This window comes from Microcebus murinus, chromosome 2, assembly GCF_040939455.1.
Source record: "Microcebus murinus isolate Inina chromosome 2, M.murinus_Inina_mat1.0, whole genome shotgun sequence".
Taxonomy (NCBI): Eukaryota; Metazoa; Chordata; class Mammalia; order Primates; family Cheirogaleidae; genus Microcebus; species Microcebus murinus.
Window position 1 is genome coordinate 1,088,906 of NC_134105.1, and position 20,384 is coordinate 1,109,289.

Here is a 20,384-nt window from a genome sequence, read left to right on the forward strand (position 1 = left end):
AGCCGGCACAAGCATGGGGGGCATGGATCACCGGCCTTCCGCCTCCACTCCAAAGTCCCCCGTGCCCGGATCCCTCAGCCCTGGTGAGTGCTCCAGGGTGAAGGGAGCGGAGCATTAGGCGAAGAGGGGCCCTTCCTGCTGAAGGCATCGGTCCGTGCAGAACACGACCCCCCGGGATTCCTGTCCTCAACAGGCCGGTGTGGCCATGGGTGATGTCTGTGCCACTCACGCAATCCCCTTTCTCCGCCCCCGCAGGCCCTCCTCCTCGGATCGGCACCTCATTCCCGTGGCCTTCGTGTCTGAGAAATGGTTTGAAATCTCCTGCTGACTGGCCGAAGCCTTTTTTACCTCCTGGGGGCAGGGCAGACGCCGCGTGTCTATGCCATGGTAGGTACCGTCTCCGCGCCTCGGTTTCCCCTCTTTCCCCTGCCCACCCCAACTTCGGGGTCCCTGGGCCCCTGCTCCACGTGGCGGGTGGAATTCCAACGACGGGCGTTGGCTTTCGGAATGCGAGCCGGGGACGGCTGGGCTCTGCATCTCTCGCTGTGTTGGTTAGCAACGCCCCCACGCCCCCACAGAGAGTGGCAGACACCCCGATTCAGTGTCACGCTGTCGTCACCAGCGCCTGCGATCCCTCAGGAAGGCCTCGGCCAGCGCGGCCTGCGTTGGGGGCAGGCGAGGGGTGCGGGAATCCTTTCTCGAAACAAGCTGCAGCCACGGCTCCCGTTTCCCTGGACAGGAAGAGGCCGGGCCGCGGCGGCTAAGTAGGCAGGGATCTCGGCTCCATCTCCCGTCCGCGTGTCAGGGGAGGGCGCGGAGCAGAATTAAAACACAGCTTCGAAATATAAAAATGAGAGATAAGAAAGAAAATGATAAAGAAAGAGAGTGAAGAGTTGAGACATCTACTAATTTGAAGCCAGGAACCGGCACCAAAACAGGATGAATTTTCCACGCTCTGCTAGATAGGAACATTTGGTTTGCTTTCAACGATATTAGCTTTAATGCAGACGTTAAATTGCTTTCGCCTGCGCCGGGGCTGCTGCGCGCCCAGGCGGCTGCGGGGAGAGCGCGGCTCCCTCCCCCCACCGGCCACTCGCTCCGAACCTCTGTGCACACGGTCTGTAGAGGCAGCCTCAGCTTTCGTCCTTGGTTTTGTTTTCCTTTCTGATGCCGGGCTTTCTAAGGATCCTCATTTTGCTCCTGGACAGAGTCAGGCTTTTCTCCCCCCAGATATTCCCTCTAAACGTGACATCAGACGCCCTCCCTGCGTAGGGAGCCCTGTGTCTAGGATGGGTATCCATCCATCGACATTTGAAAATAGTTTTTCTTACTCCTTGTTCACCTCCTGATATGGGGGGCTGAGCGGGCAATGCCATTGTCAGAGTGGGGTCGTGGGGTTGTGATGGGCGTTCTGGGGACTCTGCCTGCTGCCCATAGCTGGGAGCCTGGGAGCCGGCTGCAGGCGGGGGTTGGGGGGGGCTGAGAGGGTCAGTTCCTAATCCTGCACTAATGAATCGTGTGTTTGCTCCAAATCAAATCTCCAGCCTTTCTCCCTGTCCCAAGCCAACATGCTCCGCCAACTGGCAAAGACATGTAATTAGATTAGAACAGGGAGCCAGCCACCCGCAAGGGCCTTTGCCGAGCCTGCATGGGCAAGGCAGGTGAGCCGGGCTGCCCCCACCATTCGAGGCCTGGCGCACCCACCGGGAGCACGTATGTGCCTTTGCCTGCCTGCCTCCCCTCTGCAAGGCTCAGACAGAACCTTCTTTGGAGTCCGACCGAGCTAGCAACCGGGAGCTCGCTTAGTAGCGGGGAGTCCCCGACCCTGCAGGGCCCAGGTGGCCACCAGCATCTCCGTTAAGATCTAAACACGCGCTAACGTGTGACTCGCTGACCTGGGACGGGCCGGGCCCATCAGGGAAGACCTCCCCTCCCTACCTCGAAGAGCCACGGGGCCACAGAGCGGGAGGGGTCACCCAGAGGGGACAGTCCCCTCACATGGATGTTCACGTGGAGCTCTTTACTTGTTCCGTCCTTCCGGCAATCCCACTTACAAGCGTGGAAACTGAGACACTGGGAGGTTAAAAGACGCCCAGCCCGCCTGTCCGGAGGTCTAAGCCTGGGGACCCCTCTGGCTCATCGAACCAGGGGGCTGCAGCCTTGACTCTAAAAAAGAAAAACAAATTAAAATTGAGAACAAAAGTGCTCTTACTTGCTCCTCGGCTCCAGAAAGCCTTGCTGTGGCATCAGCCTGGTCCTCACCTTAAGGCAACATGAGGCACCGAAGGCCCCCCAATGAATGCCGCTGGGGGGCCACACCCAAGTGCCACCCCCAGGTGAGGGAGAGAGGTGTGGGTGCTCCCACGGGGGCCCCAGGAGCTCTTTCACCTCCATTCGGAACGTCTCTGTGTCTAAATGGCCCGCCCTCCCTGTGGGTCCCAGGTGGGTCCTTGGGGGAGTCCAGAGGGTCCTCGGGACCTGCTGGGAGCCTGCCGCGCCTGGCCACCGACTCTGCTCCTCGCCCGGCCGTGTCCTTCCCCGTAGACGAGGACCGGAGGGCTGTGCAAACAGCCTCGTTGGTCCTTTGACAGATGCTTGAAGATTCCGTGGCTGCGTGGACAGACTGTTTATCACTAGCTGGTTCGAAGGCATTCGGATTCCAAGTATCCCCTGATTCTTGCAATTAATGACTGGACATGAGCACCAAGCAGAGACTAGCCAGAAAGATCTCTCAGATTTACTAGGGTACTTATTGTCCCTTACATAAATAGCAATTAATACTAAAACATTTAATTAAGGTTTAAGTGCCGGTGGAGATATTTATCTCTCGCCTAGCTGTTAAGCCTCTCCAAATGCATCTTTAATGATGATATAGCCGTTTGCTATGACGCCCATGTCTCCTTGTTCTACCCTGTGTGCACGCTTGGGACCCACGCCGTGGCCAAGTCCGCTTTCCCTCCGGTGGGCTGTCCACGACGCCAGCAGCTCCTCTCCCACTAGATCAGCTTCTGTGGCAGATGCCACCAAGCTCCCGCCGGAGCCAGCCGCTGTGGCCGAGCTGGGTTGCTCCGGGCAGACCCAAAATGCAGCCAGGCTTCCTCTGCCCCGAGGAAGGGGCCTGGCGGGCAGGCCTGCGTGGGCTCCCGGGCTCATCCCCTGCCGTTTTTCATGTAACAGGTAAACCCCAGAAAACCTCGTTAGCGTTCAGCCCTCTCCACCTGCCAAGGCCACTTCATTCCGAACGGAGCCCGAAAGTCATAAAAGCTCTTGAATCTGAAGCAAGTGGGAAATCAATCATGCGTTATTATTATTTTCAAAAACACACTGAAGGCTTAACTAATAAAAAGAAAATCAGAAATGCACCTGAACCTTCCCACTTTGTTCTTTAAGAGAAGTGCACTAACAGAATGCCAAACTTTTGTGATCCAAAGGAACAGGTTTCTCAAAGCAGCATCCCCACCCTGCCGGAAGCCGTACTCTGAGCCGAGAGTCTGCACCAGGGAAGTTTGGGGGGAAAGTAGCCGTTTCAGGTTGGGGAGAAATTAGCTCTGAGCCCCCGGGGAGACCTGGCTGTGGTCTGTTTATTCTCCTTGTTTTGCACAAGCAGGCAGGGCTCCTTAAACCCAGTGACGGGTGGGGCCAGGCCAGCGGAGGATCCGTCTGCGGGCAGCAGAGGGCAGGATTTATCCCAGATCCAGATCTGGAAGCTCCCTTTGAGCACACGCTCAGCTCCCCTTCTGGGCCAGGGAGCCTGAGTGGACGTCTGCCTCCCGCTGCGTTGTTGTCCAGCGGGGTCCAGGGCTCCTGCTTTGCCAGTCTTTCCCAGCTGGCCGGGGTGCCTCAGTTCCTCTCTGGGCTTAGCGCCAAGCTGAGCGGCGCATGCACAGGGCCTTGGGGCAGAGAAACCCATGGATGCCCCCCGCAAGCTAGAGAGTGAGCAGCAGGGTTCCCGCAAGAACTCGGGGCACCAGGAGGGTGAGTGTGGGCAGCCCGGGACGCCTCTCCTGGGCCTGGCGCTGGGACGCCACCCAGCCTGTGCAGGGGTCCCCCACCCTGTGCAGGGGGCCATGCAGGTGCAGGACTGGAGCCATCTCTCTCTTCCTTTCTCCTTTTTCCGTCCTGAGACCCCGAGTAGAGAGAGAAGCCTGTAGACCTGGCAGAGGAGCCCATGCCCGGGTGGCGGGAGCTGTCTGGTGCTGGGGTGCAGGCTGCGGCTGCCTCGCTGGTCTTCCTCCCCCAAGTGGCTCTCCCGTCAGCATCCGTTGGCAGGTGGCACTTGGGATTGCTCCAGGCTGTGGGGCATCCGTCCCAGGGACTGGAGGCAGAGCTGGTTCCCGCCCACGCTGCTTCTCTGTTGATTTCCCTCTCCGGGCCAGGCACGGCGCTGGGCCATGAGTGACCCAAAGGGAAGCTGTCAGGAGTACCTGTCCTCAGGGAGCCGTCCTGCGTCCTACACACGCCCCGATAAAACTCAGTGCAGACCGCCTTGCACCCGGGGAGTACCAGGGCAGGACACGCCCGTGGACAGAAATAACGGAGGACGTGTCCAGGCAGGGGTGCAGTCCCAGGAGGCCTCCCGGGGAGGAGGCCTTCCAGGTGAAACGGAAGCATTTGAGGTTTGCCGTGTGGAGTCTGAGGTCCGGCTACCGCCTGGAGCCTAGAGGAGGAGGAGGATGGAGGGGCGAGGTGGGCAGAGGCGGGACGCACTGCAGTCGGATCCGGGGAGCTGGTGGCGTGAGAGCACGGAGGCCTCCCAGTGGCACGGCGGCTGGGTGGCGTCCACCTGGGAGCACCTGCGGGAGCGTGGCCGGCGGGAGGCAGGGCCCGGATCCGCAGGTTTAAGGTCAGGGGCAAGGACTGGAGAGCGGTTCACCCAGGAAACCTTTCTTACCAAGCGGGACCCATCTGGACACGCAGAGTGGAAGGGGGGCTCTGAGTCACCAGTGGTCAGGACAACAGGACAGCACCTGACGGCAGGGACTGTCCCCGGCCACCACGCCCAGCCTTTAGCAACCCCACTTTTTAAATCTCTTTAAAAAATTTTTTTTTAAAAATTGTGATAAAATATATATAACATAAGAGTTGCCATTTTAACCCTTTTTAAGTCTGTATTAACAGTTCGTGGCATCAAGCACGTTCACGTTGCTGTGCAGCCTCACCACCCTCCATGCCTGCTCATTTTCATCTTCCCAAACTGAAGCTCTGTCCCCAACTCCCCCTAAGTCCCCTCCCCCTCCCAGCCCCAGAAAGACTCCCACTTTCTGTCCCTGTGAGTCTGACGACTCTAGAGGCCTCATCTCAGTGGAGCCATGGTATCTGTCCATGCCAGAGAGGTATTTCTTTCTGATAAATTCCTTCATTTTCAAACTCCCCCCGCCCCATTCCTGGAAACGCGGTGGAGGTGGGTGGGGTGGGCACGGCTGAAGTAGGGCCATTGAGTGCTCCAGGGCCGGCCCGACGGCACGTGCCGTTTCTTTGCATGCGGGGCTCCCGTGCCCACAGTGGGCGAGTGGACGCTCCATTGCCGGCCCCATAGAGCTGCCCACACGGGTGCCCTTTGGAGAGAGCGAGCCGGCAAGGTGAGGTGCTGCTCCGCTTTCCATGCTGGGAGGGGAGCCAGCACCCCCATCCCCCCCGCCCCGGGATGGGCAGACTCTTGGAGAGGACACACAACCCAGGGCTGTGCGGGAGGCGCCACTCTGGGGCCTGCCAGTGTCCACTCCCAGCATGCACCCTGCGCTGGGGCCGTCCATCCCTCTGTCCCAACCAGGGTCACCGTGGTGGGCGCAGTTGATGCAGGAGGGAGAATGCCACACCCTGGTCTGCTGAGAGCTGGGTGATGGCCCGGGCCTGGCGGGCCACTGTGCTTCCCTGGGGAGCTCTCAGACACCTGTGCTCACAGGCACCGCCCAGAGGACCTGGTTCCAGGTCTCCAGGGGTGGGTGCAGGAATCTGGATTTCTGAAACGCCCCGACAGTGGGGATGATGGAGGCGGTCTGGCTTCTTGCTGTGCCTGGAGCTGCCAGGGGGGTGGCAGCCCTGCTGGTGGGGGCTTCTCCCAACCTCATTTTGGGATCACGGTGTTTCCCCCACCCAGCGCCACCACCCTGTAGCGTGTATCACCCGCAGAGCCGAGGGTGCAGTGACATCCCCTTCCTATTTTCTGAGAGTCCTGTGCTGCGTGGATGCAGGCGGGGGCTCTGAGTGACAGCGGAGGGACGGGAACCACACCCCCTCCCTGTAACTGAGACGTGGCTTTGAGCAGACCCCCTCCCCACCCACCTGCTCAACTGTGCTGTTTCCTGATTCGCCCTGGCGTGCCGTGCCTGGGAGGACTGTCGCTGCGGCTCTCTGGGGAATGCGCCCTGCCCGGCGCCTCCCTGAGCCAGGACGGCTCTGAGTTTCCTGTCTTCCGAGGCTCGCGCCCGCCAGTCCGAGCGGCCCCCTTCCCGCTGGCCTGCTGGAGGCGGCAGGTGCAGCCACTAACCTGACCTGCACGCAGGTGGTGTTCGCCTCCTTTCTGGCTTCAGCAAGGCCGCCTCTTAGAAAGATCCCGGAGGTGGGGTTTCTGATGAGTCCCGGCTTCAGGGAGCCTCTCGGGGAGCGGTGGATGGAGACGCACTTCATTTCTTCACCCAGCACCACCCTCCGTGGGTGGGGGGTGGGCAGGGAGTGAGCACCAGGTGGCCACACTCCGGCCAACTGGCCTGCACCTGGGGGACGCGGCGCCCCCACCCGGGAGTTGATGGGGGAGTGGTGGCCCATCAACTTCCCAGCACCTCCTAGGAAGCCCAGACCACAGTTCACACTGGGTTCACACTGGGTTCACACTGGGTTCACACCGCCGGGGGCCCTGGCGTTTGTCCCAGTTCCTGCTGGCAGCCCCACTGAGGCCGTCCTCACGTTCCGGGGATGCTCGGGCGTCCGTTCCCCGAGAAGGGGAGCTGGGGGGCGGGGGCGTCTGCCCGCAGAGGCTCAGCGAGACCAGACCGCGAGCCTCCCGGCCCCCCAGCCCGCTGGGCCCGTGCCCTCTAATCTCTTCTTCTTCTTTTCTTCCCACGCAGGATTCCGTTGGTGAACCTGTACAAACAAAACAAACAAAACAGAACAACAACAACAAAAACCCACACAAAACCTAAAACTAAGTCACCGAAGGGGGAGGGTCCCCGACCTACCACTTCTGTTTGCCGGCGGGAAACCCCCAGAGCAGGACGCTCGAGGCCAAATATATTTTTGTATCGATGCTCACGCCTATGGGCGACCGCCTCTCCCGGAGTTTTCTTTGGAGAACAGAAAGAAGAGACGCCGGACGGGCGCTGGGGGCAGTGGGGACAGGCCGCCCGGCAGCGAGGACAGGAGGAGGCGTCCGACACGGAGGATCTGTACCGCGATTCTGAACCTGTGCCAATAATACCATTATGTGCCATGTACTGACCCGAGGCTCGGCGCGGAGCCAGCCGGCGAACCACGCGCAGAATCTCACGGAGAACGGGGGTGGGAATCTCTTCCGACAGAGTCACTATTTCTGGTTAATATACATATATAAATATATAAATACACACACAGACACACACACACACACACACACACTTTTTTTGTACCGTAGCAATTTTTGAAGATCTTAAATGTTCCTTTTTAAAAAAAAAGAAAAAAAAAGAGTTGTGTTATAGGTTACAAAAATCTGATTTATTTAACACGCTTAGTATGAACAGAATAAACCGATGTTTTTCTACTTTGGCAACTCAGCTCACACACATAACTGCACACAGGCACACGCACACATATATATACACGCATATATTGGAAACGCAGTTCCACAGGTGAGCACATTCTTCCTGGTGACCTGGTATTCCATCACCATTCGCCCGGGGGGACAGCCTCGACCCAGACCACGAGGCCTTTCCACAACACGTCCTGCATTTGCCAAACGTCCGGTGAGTGGTACCTACTGTGTGCGCTGCTATCTTGGGCCAGAAGTCAGAATGTCACGGTTTTTATATATGTATGTGTATATATATATATATATATATATTTGTATGTGTGTATGTACGTACATACACACATATGCATAAATATGATTTTTTCCATTTAATTGTTTGAAGATGCTACCTAACAGCCACGTGCACATTTACCCTGCTGGCTGCTCATAGATGCCCCTGAGCATCCGCTCGGGCGGGAGGTGGATTCTCGGACATTTGTGTCACACGAGCATAGACTGAATTAAATCTTCCAGTTCCAAAAATTAAAGGAATATATCCTTACCGTGCGTGTGCGTGTCAGGGCAGAACTCCGAAACGCGTGAGGGCTCCGGCCTGTTGGGAAGGGAAAAGCGATCGTTCTAGACGCAGACAACCCGGCTGTCCCCGGGGCGGTGCCCCGGCTAATGCGCGCTGCGTTTCTGGCCCACACGCCGGGGTGGGCAGGTGTCACCCACTGTTTCTTGGGCCCAAGGGTGGCTTTGAATCTTGGTGGAAGCGGTAGAGAAGACGCCCCTCTCTTGTCCTCTCCCATTGGCTGACGTTTCTGTTTTGTCACCAAGACCCCTCCTGCAGCGCTTCCCGGTGGGAATAGGGGCCCCGGACAGGAGCCTCCGTGCACAGAATCCCAGCCGTGCAGGCGGGGCAGCCCCTCCCAAGCCCCACCTTGGACAGCTCCCTGGTGCCCAGACCTGCTGCCAGTCAGGGATCCAGGGGTCCATCCAGGGCCCACACGGATGGGTCCATCCAGGGCCCATCCCGTTAGATGTCTCCTCCCTACGGGGGCACCCCGGTCCCGTGTGGGTAGCCTGTCTCCAAAGAGTATATTCCCTATGCACGGCCCGCGTGCAACCTTGGTTTCAGCAGGAGCTGCCCGCGCCGATGGAGTGGAGTGGCGCAGACCTGGGTAAAAGGTTAGGGGTCAGAGCCAGACAGTGGAGCTTGTCCTATCTGTTGGCCGGGCTGACGACCTGGTTCTTCCCTCGGGCTCGGTCTTGCTCCTGATCGCCTTGAAAAGTGCTTGAAACGCTCACCTTTGCACCTCTTGGAACAAGTGCAGGTGGGGCGATGCGTGGAGGGGACACCATTGTTTTTGTCACGCTGTGGCGTCAAGACCTGTGTCCATGGTGTTGCTCGGGAATTAGGAAAGTGGTTCTTTTGGGTTTTGTGCTATCATTTCCCCCTAAAGCTTTAGCAGATACCAAGACAACACAAACATCCGCCACTGGCATCTGACCACCTCCAGGGGCCCGGACAGCACCTGCTCGGCGCTCCGGCTCCAGCCTGCGCCTCTCTGTGGGCGTCATCAGCCTCGTCACCTCCGTCACTTCCTTAGTGTCACGACTCTCTTGCTGGAGGGGCCTCCCCGGTTCCAGGTGAGCAGAGCCTGGTGTGAGCGCAGGTGAGGGCGGCGTCTGCTCTGGTCTTTGACGCTCTGAGCTCCAGAGCCAGCCCGGCTGGGAAGGAGGGGAGGGCAGGGGGCTGTGCGTTCCTGACCGTGGGAGCCCAGGCGTCCCGACGGGCTCCTGGTGTCCACCCCGTCAACTCCGGCTGCAGCTCAGGCCCCTTCCCCGACCACGGGCTGCACCTTGGATGCCCTGAACACTTTCCCGAGTCCGTAAGACTGCAAGCCTTGGGAGGAGGCTTAAAGACGCAAAGCCCTTGTCCCACCTCCTTGTTGCAGCCAAGGCAGGGCTGCGAGACACCCAGGGTGCAGCCGCCAGACCTGTGCACGCACGTCCCACACCCAAAAATCTAGTTCTGTACTGACGCCCGTCAAAATAAACCCATGCAGGTGAAGGCTGCGGTTTCCTGAAGGCTGAGGGAGTGTACGTGACGATGCTTTATTTTGTTTTTTAAATGGCTCCCTTATGTCCCAGAACCCTGCGCCGGATGCACCGTGTGGGTAAGAGGAGACGGTAAGTGAAGGTGGACGGGCCTGCGGAATCCAGCCCCACGGGCAGCAAAGTGCGTAAAACTAGAGCGCAGGCCGTGGGTACCCGTGCCCTGCCTCCCACGCGTGGGGCCCTGATGAGGCGGCCGGGCCTGTCCTGCCGCAGCCCCGGGGCGCTGTCCTCTCTCTCTGAACTTGACCTCTGGAATTCGGAGTCCCTCAGCACACACCTGCTTCCCCTGCCCAGGCCTGGGCCTTGCACGTGCTTGAGATTTTACTCCCCACGAAACGTACTTGGAGCAAGAGCGATGTGGTTTGTTCAGGGCCCCAGTGTGTGTCCATTTCCGTCGTATCCTTTCTTTCTTTTTTTTTTTTTGAGACAGAGTCTCACTTTGTTGCCCAGGCTAGAGTGAGTGCCATGGCGTCAGCCTAGCTCACAGCAACCTCAATCTCCTGGGCTCAAGCGATCCTCCTGCCTCAGCCTCCCGAGTAGCTGGGACTACAGGCATGCGCCACCATGCCCAGCTAATTTTTTCTCTATATATTTTTAGTTAGCCAATTAATTTCTTTCTATTTTTAGTAGAGACGGGGTCTCGCTCTTGCTCAGGCTGGTTTCGAACACCTGCCCTCAAGCGATCCGCCCGCCTCAGCCTCCTATCCTTTCCGCGGGTCTGAAATCCCGAGGTCGAGAGCTCCCGGCAACGCCCTCCCTACCAGCGGACCTTTCTCAAAGCTTTGGAGACAGCCGGGTTTGGCTTTGGGGAACGCCTGTTCCTTCTTTCGTACAGCCCAGTCCATTTCTAGGCTCAGCCCCTTCTGACCTTCACTCTACCGATGTCGCTTTTCTCGGATGGAAATGGCTCTGGTTTCCCAGTTCCGCGTGTGAAGAAAGGCAAGGTTCTCCCGGCGTGGCCGGAAGCTTCCGGATCATTTCCCACGGGGCTCGGATCCTAGCGACATCCTCGGCAGAGCCAAGTCCTGTGCCCGCGAGTCTCCCTTCTCAGCCCCCGCCCCCGCATGCTCCGTGGGGAAGCGTGGTGACACCCCAGGCCGTGGGGGCCGGTCCGTGTCCCAGTTTAGCGTCCTCGTGTGTGCGGAAGGGAGGGGCCGCTCAGGAAGCCTGTCTTCTCCCAGGGGTTTCCGGCCCTCCCCAGTCTCGAGTGTGAGTGGATTCTCACGCTGCGTTCCGCCCCCGCATGCTCACTTCAGTTCCCCACCGAGCGTTGGAAACTTGGAGACTGGGGCGCGTCAGTGAACCCCGCCAACCGTGAGCTGCGCCCACAGGGAGTCAGGCTTCACCACCGTGACCTTGCGATCTCAAATCAGCGTCTCCTCCCCAAGACGCACGACTCTCACAGCCACGTCCAGACGTCAGGACGAGCCACCTTGCAGGGCGTGGTCTTCCGGAACGCATACCTGATCTGTCGTTGGGGCTGGAGGGCGAACGCATCGCAAGACCGACCCTGTCACCTTGGATGGGCTCCCTTTGACTCCGTCAAAGAGAAGCTTCACCTCTGCCTCTTCTTTGCCCAGATGGTCCAGTCTCGTCTGTGGCTCGGGAAGCTGGGCCCACCCCAGCTCTCGGGAGACAAGAGCGGGAGCCAGGGACGAGGCCAGGACTGCAGCCCTTGCACGGACGGTCTGGCTGGACCCTCCAGCCGCCATTTCCAAATGTCCCCAGTGCTCACCGTCTTTTGTCCCCATGTTGGCATCCTCAGCCTCTTTCCTCGGGGACAGCTCAGCCTAAGTGAGTCCGCTGGGCTGCCGTACCCCATCCCCGCCACAGAGTCACCCCTGGAGACACCGAGACTGCTGATTCCCCGAGCCTCTTGCCCCCGCACGGGAGTTCTTCAAGATGCTGCTCACACGCGCAGTTGGAAGAGAAACTGCGCTTGCCGGCTCACCGCAAGTAGCCGGTGGATCATTCACCCATCCACGATTTCAGCAGACACTGTCGCGCTTCTGCCGTGTTGGCAACACGGGGCAAGGCGAGACAGGCGTGGCCCTGCCCCTGAGGGCTTTACAGTCTGCAGTGGGAGGAGGCAGGTGGTTAATGCAGGAGCAAACAGAAGAGCTTCCAGAGAGAGACAGGAAGGGGTAGGAAGACCACAGAGGAGAGTGACAACAGAGGACGGGAGGGAGGCAGGTGTCTGTGTCTTCCTCCTGCCAGCCGCCGCCCACGGCCAAGTCACCACCTGCCTACTGAGGGTCGGTCTGCGGTTGGACGGGGCAAGACGGCTTGTTCTTACCTCTTGGATAAAGGCGCGGCGCAGTGCCGAGGGTGAGGCGCCCTGCTCTTTGCAGACTGCTCTGCCTGGCTCTCTCCCCCTGTTCCTCAGCCGTTCCAGACAGGGTGGCCCGGCCAGGGAAGCCGAGGGGCAGGGTGGGGACGAGGGATGTGACCTGGTGATGAACGTGCCTTCACCCCAGGCACTGTCCCTGCCCTGGGCCCCGCCCCACGTTAGTCCCTACCTGTCAGGTCTCCGTGAGGTCAACCAGGTGGCTAGGGGGATGAGGGAGCTCCCGACAGAAACCCAGCCCGCAGGGTCCGGGCCACGGGGGCGCCCTCCCTCCTGGCACCCGAAAGCAGCTGCCTTTTCAGAAGTGTCCCCAACACCGCGCACACTGAGCTGACTCCTCCTCAAACAGCATCTGCTCTTAAGTAAGCAGCTATTCCCAAGCACGCCGTGATTCATGTAATTTTAGAGCGGTTACTTCGGTGCAGTTTGTCAATTTGCTCTGCCACACTGTTTTTTGATCGTTTGTTTGTTTTGCGATGTAAATAGCACAGCCCACATAAATGAGCCAAACTCTCATCCTCCAGGGATCTTTGATTATTCCTCCCCACTCGTTCCATGTCCACGTGCCACCTGCTACGGGGTAGACTCCTTCTCCTCCTCGCGCTCCGAGCCCAGACCGCCGGTGGTGGTTGCGCTCGGCGTCGCTCTCGGGCTTTCCAGGGAGGCCTTGAGTGACGGTCGGGCGTCTTGAAACATGCCCCAGCCCTTCCCTCCCGAGAGTGGGAGGCGCGGCCGCGCGCAGTGTTGGGCTTCTGGGTTTAGAGCTTGCGTTTGGATGCGCAGAGGTTTAGGCAGCGAATCCCCATCTCTTAAATCACCCCAACTATATCGAGCGGACAGAAAGCACAAGCTTCTTCCAACCTCAAATCATTCCAGAAGAATCTCGGCCAATAAGCAAGCGGTAGCCAATCCCCAGAGTTCACATCCATCACCGGGCGGTCAGTCCCTAGGCAGGAAACTTAAGTCTCCGTTCAACCTCCCCTTACGCCGAGGGGCCAACGGCGGCAGGTGCGCTTGGCCTCGCCCTTTCCCGCCCTACACACAAAGCAGCACGCCCGGAGCAGCCAGCCAGGAGCAGAAGTGCTCACACGCCCACTCTTCCCTTCTACCTTGCTCTTATTTCAGAGGGTTATAGGCACAGGCCAGGGGTGACTGGGACAGCTGTGTGCACAGTGGCACCCAGGGCACAGCATGACCCGGAGCAAGAGGGGACACGCTTGTCCTGGGCTCTCAGGGCAGTGGTGCCTGGACGCCGCGGAGGAGGACAGACTCCTGTCCACGGGATCCCAGGCAGGCGAGCAGAGGTGGGCGGCCCGCGCCTGCACACGCACACGCACACGCACAGCCCGAGTCCGGCTGCAGAGGCCACTGCAGACAACGGCCAACTCGGCGGTAGCATGTCTGAGCTGAAAGTACAAAATAAACCCTTCCCGTAGCTCCATTGCCTTCTCCTCGTGATGGATCCCCCGCTAAATGTTCTAAGAGTGACTGTGCACGGGATCCGGAGAGTGGCTTTGAATGAGCCCATAAATCTCAGTCATGTATAAGAGGCATAATGTAACCTGGGCTGACCTCGCCCGTCTGGGGCACGCAGGTTTATGGAGTTTGAGCAACCCGTGCGCCGCCCCGGAGGGGAAGAGTGAGTCTGTAAGTGGCCACGCGGTGTCTTCTCGTGGAGGCCGGAATCAGAACACACTTGTGCCATAGATAATTGTCAGTTAAATGGGCTAATACACTAAACCAAGGGAGATGTGAAGACGTCCCATGGGCCTGCATTGACTCTTGACCCTCTCCTGAACTCCGTAGGAAAACATCTGTTCAGTAATGTGCGGCGGGAGTGGGCGCGGAGAGCAGCAGCCTGTAGGAAATTCTTCTTCATAAAAGTTAATTAGTTTTGTCTCAGGTGGTCTCTCTCTTAAGATAGAATCCCCCGGAGACTCGGGCTTTGGTGTGTAATTCAACACCCAAATATTTGCAAAGCTAAATGACAAGTCCCGAGAAGCTTCTTTCGTATGTGGACAAAACCCGGCTGATGGCACTGCGTAGCTAATGTCCGATTCCCAAACTTCCGCGATGCACTTTCTCAGCGATTGTGTTTATAGCTCTCGGGTCAGCAGACCGTCCACGTTACACGGGTCTTAATGAGTCCGCCTGTCACTCCTTCCAGAGAGGCAGGGGTAGCTTTGACCGTGTGAGAATCGAGAACACTATGCGGTCCTAAGTTCTATTTTTGGCACCACTAGGTACCATGAAGATGTGTAGCCACTAAAAATCTAGGGTAGGGGGACACTTTGAAGAACCCCAGTAATAACTGTTTCAAACCACCACGCACAGATCTGCGGGGGCAAACACCGCTGTACCAATCCCCGGGCCACTGCCCCACCTCCTAGTAGGGTCAACCCATCCTTCTCCACCCCCGTGCATCATCCCAAGCCAAAGGGGACAATTTCAAACCCACCGTGACAGCCAGCCCCTATTTCCAACCTCTGGAGGACCGATAGCAGGTGGGAGAGAGAGAGGGTTTCCCTGAAGTCCCAGGCTCCTGAAAAGCACGCGAGGGCACTCCGGCAGCCAAAAGCACCGCTCCGGGCGGGGTTTCCTGTCACACGGCAGCCACCGCCGCCAGGGGACCCCCTCCCTCTGCCCCCAAAGTCTACTCTGGGCCGGGAAGGCCACTCTGTGTCATTTCTCTTGTGTACATGTGGGTTTCTAATACAAACCCACGTGACTGCCTGCAACTTAATTTCTACAAACCACAAGGGCGTTTTCTCTTGAATGTACACAAAGTGTCCACGCAAACGTGGCCCTAGAAGGCTGTGGGGAGCAGGAGTCCCCATGGTGCTCTCGGGTGGGGCGTCACCTCCGCAAACAAGCACAGTTCTCCCTGTTCCGGGCCTTCAGGACAGGCAGGGCAGCCAGCTCTGGGCCGCCACCCGGGGCCTTTGGCCACACCCCCCTTTCGCCCTCCGTGAATTTAACCCGTTTCGTTCTAGTTTTCCATTGCTTTTCACTTGTGTTTGGGTTCCCTGCTCCGAAGCCAGAGGGTGGGAGGCCCTGGCAGAGTTGGTTCTCTGCCCGCTGGTGGAGCTGCGGTCCTTAAGGGTGGGCGAACTCCCGCCTGTGGTGGGGCCAGGCGGGTCCAGCCAGCGTCTCAGACCCAGTGGGAAGACCCGACCCAGCGCGTGGCAGTTCCCGCACCCCGGCCGGCGCGGGAGGAGGGAGAGGAGCAAACGGGCGTCGTGTTGATATCCGGGGGAGACGTGAGCAGCTTGGGGCGCCAAAGAATTGTCTTCTTAAAAAGCTCGAGAGTCGCTTTTGTGTGCGTGTGTTGTGGCTTCCTTTTCCTGTGGCTCACGTGGACCATGTCCCCTCCTCTTCCCATGCTGGAGCCCAGGGCAGGGCCCCCTCCAGTGAAATTATTTAAGTGCGAAGGACGAGAACAGCAGCACAGCCTCACGGGGACTTTCATGACCTCGCTGTCACGTTTACTTGACTCACCACCAATTCGCGGATTGAGGAGAGATGAACAGGAACCAAACGCAGGCGCCAGCGGCCCCACACGTGTGCCCCGAGGGGGTCCCAGAGAGTCCTAAAGTGGGCGTGAAGGAAGCTTGAGGCCACCCATTACTCATATTTTTTAAGCCCTTTACATTTCTTTCAAAAGGCATAACTGTTTACTGCAAAAGGTTTAGAAAATACCCACAACCAGACAGAAGGGAAACAGCGGGAGCCCTTGAGTCACTCTTTCATGAGGCACAGGTAGGGACAAGCGGCAGAGATCTCCCGTTGTCCGCACCGAGGATGAACCTGGCTCCACGGTGCGTGTGACAAACAGGAAGTCCAGTTAGCGCTGAACGTGACGTCCTTGCCAGGTTAACGTGTCTCTGACCCTGAGAGTGTCCCTGTGACTAAGTGGAGGGGACAGGTGACCAAGTGGAGGTTTGGCTCTCACATCCCCGAGCGCCTGCCCCGGGGCAGACACGGGCTTGGGTGTAGACTAATCAGAGGAGCATCCCAATTTCTGTCTGGATTTTCACCCGGGGCCTCTGTCTGGACGTCCCAGGTCTGACACATGGAAGGGCCTGTCCCACGTCCACGTTCCCAGTGTGGTCCCGGGTCTCACGTCATAAATCTCAACACGTGCCGGGTGTCCCCTCCTCCTCCTCCCCAGCTCACCCGGAACTGGAAACTCACAACCCCTGAGCGTGACCCGCAGGACCAGAAATAAAAACGGTGACGGCCACAGTGGCCTATGTTTTCGCAGGTTTTGCGTGGAATGTTTTAGAACTTCACCCTCCTCTGACTCATGTGTACCAAGACTGGGTTTATTTTGATTTTACTAAATTATTTTCTGATACAATAAACTGTCAACTGTTTATTTATACTTTGACATGGAGCACTGGTTATTTTTCCAAAGGAAAACAAAAGCTTCTCTGTTCTCTGTGTCCTCCATGTACCTACACCATGCTGTCTCTACAGACGTATTTATACGGCATCTTCTTGAAAGAGCTCAACTGCTGTAGTTTAATGTTGTGTTTTTCTTTAAATGCATATCATAATCATGTTAATAAACAGAAACGACACAATCCGTTTGGGTAGGGGGTGGGGCACAGGGGGCCTGGTGTGATTTCCATACAGGTGAACTTTTATTCCAGATTTTTTAAAGTTGTTTCTGTATTTCAAAGCTATGTATTTGGAAAACATTGTAAATGAAACACCTACATTAACTTTCCTGTGTATATTTAGTACTCTCATGTTGCTATTAAAAATAATAATAATATAAAAAAAAAAGAAAAGATAAAAAAAAACAACCATGAGTTCAGGCCATGACCTCAAAAAGACTTTTTAAAAAATGTTCTTTGTTTATTCATTTGTTTATTAACAATATTATCTGAGACCTCCTTTACGAGCCTGGGCATTTGTGTTTCTGTGCCGTGGTTCACAGAGTCTGAGATTTCCTCCCCAGATCTTGGTTATTTCCAAACCTGTGCTTTGGAAGTGAAACAACTAGGGAAACGTTTTCAGGTCTTGGTGTTGGAGCCCTGGGCTTGCTCACACCTGAGTCTGGGCTAACCCGGCAGGTTCTACGGTGTGGTGCTCGGGACCACGGATGCCCACAAGCTCAGGGGTGGGGAGTTTCCTGAGGCTCCTTCCTGGGCAGTCCCAGGCCAGCAACTGTCTTGCAACGATTCCCGTAGGGGAAACCGCGCCCTGGAGAAAAGACTGGCCAAAGCTCCTAACGGTGTGCTGGTGCCCAGGCCCTACTACGGCAGTCAGAAGACGCACTGCGCATGCTACAGAGATCTGTAGCCACTTCCAGACCGGCTCGGACGGGCCAGGTATGCGTGAGCAAGGGCCCAGGCCTGGAGCACAGTGGTTCTCAGTGTGGGGCGGGTTTGCCCCGCCCTTGGGAACATCTGGCGATGTCTGGAGACATTTCTGGTTGTCACACTGGGGAGGGGCGCTGCTGGTGTCGCATGGGCAGAGGCTGGGGATGTCGCTGAACATCCAGCACGGCGCAGGACAGCTCCAGCGAGGAGTTACGCAGCCCAGAAGGCTCAGGTGGAAAAACCCTGCTCTTAGACCTTGGTGCGAAGCCGCACTTCACTCTGCTTGCAGCTGAGGTGGGGGCTTTTGCACCCTGACAAGGATTTAAGACGGAGGTGCTGAGTTTTCCCTGCCCCTAGGCCAGCGGGAGCCAAGCCTTAGTCCGAGAAAGCAGGACCTCCCGTCTCAGTGAAGCCAGGCTGCTCAACCCCAGGTGAGTCCTGCACCTGCTAATCACGTGGTGCCCTGTCTGATGTCTTTGCACTTATTTGGTATTGCTTGAACACACCCCCATGGTCTTACCCATCCCCAGATGGGACAGACCAAGTCACTGCTTGTAAAGGGCCCCTAGGCTGGGGTGTGGGGGCCGAGCTGGACCCTCCATGTTGTCTAATGCACCTGCTCCAGCTGCAGCCTCATGCACCCCAAGAAGTGCATGACCCCAAGTCCGGGGCATGACTATCCTGCTGCTGAGTTTCTGGCAAGCCAAGCCATGGCTGAGGCGGAAGAGCAGCAGCAGAAAGACAAGGGGGGAAGCGGGGGTGGGGTGGGGGGAGCTGTGGCCACGGCGTCCGTCGACACCAAAGAGCTGGTCTGCACACGGAACCCGGTGAAGAAAGAGCTTCCATGCTGACCTTCTTAGAGTCCAGGGGCACCTTTGTCTGCCTTCTCCCACCCGCCCCAGGAGCCGCCATGCGTCTGGAGGCCATGGGCTGGCAGATGGCTAAAGTGTCCTCCGGCTCCCTGGGGACCCTCCCCTGCGTCGGTGAGGGCCTAATGCCCTCGGACGCTTTGATGAATGGGGTACATAACTGCCTTTAACAAGCAGAAAAAAACAATACCACTTTGGTCATTTAACTGATTTAAACAAATCAACAGCCTGAATACCATTAAAATAAACTCAATTTGCTCACCAGCGAGAGGGGGAAATTGGGAGTCTAAGATCCATTTGCTAGTGCATGGAGCCCTTGCCTTTGAGCTGGAGCCAAAGCAATAAATACAGGGTCCCAGCATGGGTGAATGCATTTGGCAGAGTTGCCTGTGACGGGTTTCCAAATATGCAAAGACGACAGAAGCTGCACGGCACTGGACGTGGCCGCAGGGGCTCCCTCCAGCGCAGGGAGGACGGGCTACGTGCGCAGAGGCACCTGCTGTGGCCCAAGTGTCTCCTTAGCAAGCATCCCCACCAACCACAGGGAGGGCGAGGAAGGCGGGAAAATGTGTTTCCAGGGAGGGAGGGACTCCCCCCACCTCTTCCCTCAAGAGGAAACTAATGCAATGGGCTGGAAGTCAAAGGTCCCCAGTGGTTCCTCTACAAAAACTCACTGAAACCAACAGGCCAGGCCGGTGCCAAGTTGCAACCACAGGATTCTAGATCCTATTAGTCTACAGATGCTCTCTGTGTGGCGACCATGTGTTGTGCCTCGTAACAAGTGCTCTTCTAGATGTGTGTGCCTCCCGCGCTCGGTCGATGGGCATTGACGTCAGAGCCGAGAACTTGGACCCTAAGAAGATGGACTGTGGTTCCCAGGGGATGATTTTGTGCCCCCGGTTCCCCCTCTGCCCAGAAATACTTAGCACTGCCTGAAGACATGTTTGGCTGTCACAGCTAAATGGGGGCAGTGCGCTGGCACGTGCAAGGCAGAGGCCGGGGAGGCCGCTAAACACCCCGCTAGGCACAGGGCAGCCCCGCCGCGAAAGTGACCTGGCCCCGGACGTCAGGAGGCGCCCGCCTCCCAGGGGAAACTCAGGCTCTCCTCCTTCGCGCAGAAGGCAGCTGCAGGCAGACCGGGCGTTCGCCGTCACAGACGTCGGCTCTGCCACTGGTTGGCCCCCAGGACTGCCCGCCGAACCTTCCCTAAGCCAGCAGCTTTTTTGGGGGGAGATGGTCGGAGCATCCCAGGAAGCAAAGGGTGAGCCCTCCTTTCCCAGTTTCTTTTTTTTAAAAACCTGGGCATATTAGTTTGCTATGGCTGCTGTGACAAAGTACCACAAACCAGGTGGCTTAGAACAATAGAAACTCATTGCCCCACGGTTCCGGAGGCCGGAGTTCTGAGGTCAAGGTGCCGGCGGGACCGTGCTCCCCGTGAGGGCTCCAGGAAAGGATCTTCTCTATGCCCCTCCTGACTTTGGTAGATGCCGGCCTCATGGCAGCGTCCCTCTGGTCTTCACGTGGCATTTTCCCTGTGTGCATCTGTGTCCAAATGTCCCGTTTCATAACGATACCTGTCATATGGGATTAGGGCCCACCTTCCTCTAGCAAGAACTCACCTTAACTAACTATATCTGCAATGACCCTCTCTTCAGATAAGGTCATATTCTGAGTTACTGAGGTTTTGGACTTCAACATGTGCGTTTGGTTGGGTGGGCACAATTCAACCCCAAACACTGGGGGGTCGGAGTGAGACGCTGCCACTAGCATTGAAACCTGCCCCACTTTCCGTTGTTTTCTGTCTATCCTAAGAAAAAGCGAGGAACCCTGGGCGGGGAGGGGGTGTCCAGAAATGAGGTTGAGTTCCCAAGTTCCTTCTCCTCGCCAGCTGTCGTTAGGGGGCTGTCCAGGAAGTGACGGGGAAGCAGTGACCTCGCCTTTCAGAGCCAAGGCAGCTGGGTTTCTCCTTGAGCATCAGCAGGGCTTTAAAAGGAGAAGCGGCTTCCATTTAAAGG

The 20,384-nt window shown here is 57.6% G+C and overlaps 1 protein-coding gene across 1 annotated transcript in view; it reads left to right on the forward strand.

The window, feature by feature from the left end:
• The window catches only part of AJAP1 (adherens junctions associated protein 1), a 126,455-nt gene extending 116,219 nt beyond the window's left edge, over window positions 1-10,236 (forward strand). The window contains exons 5-6 of the mRNA XM_075993394.1: window positions 256-387; window positions 7,065-10,236. Coding sequence (XP_075849509.1) covers window positions 256-328 — 73 coding nt within the window. The 3' untranslated portion in view covers window positions 329-387; window positions 7,065-10,236. The remainder of the gene's footprint in view (window positions 1-255; window positions 388-7,064) is intronic.
• Window positions 10,237-20,384: the final 10,148 nt, after the last annotated feature.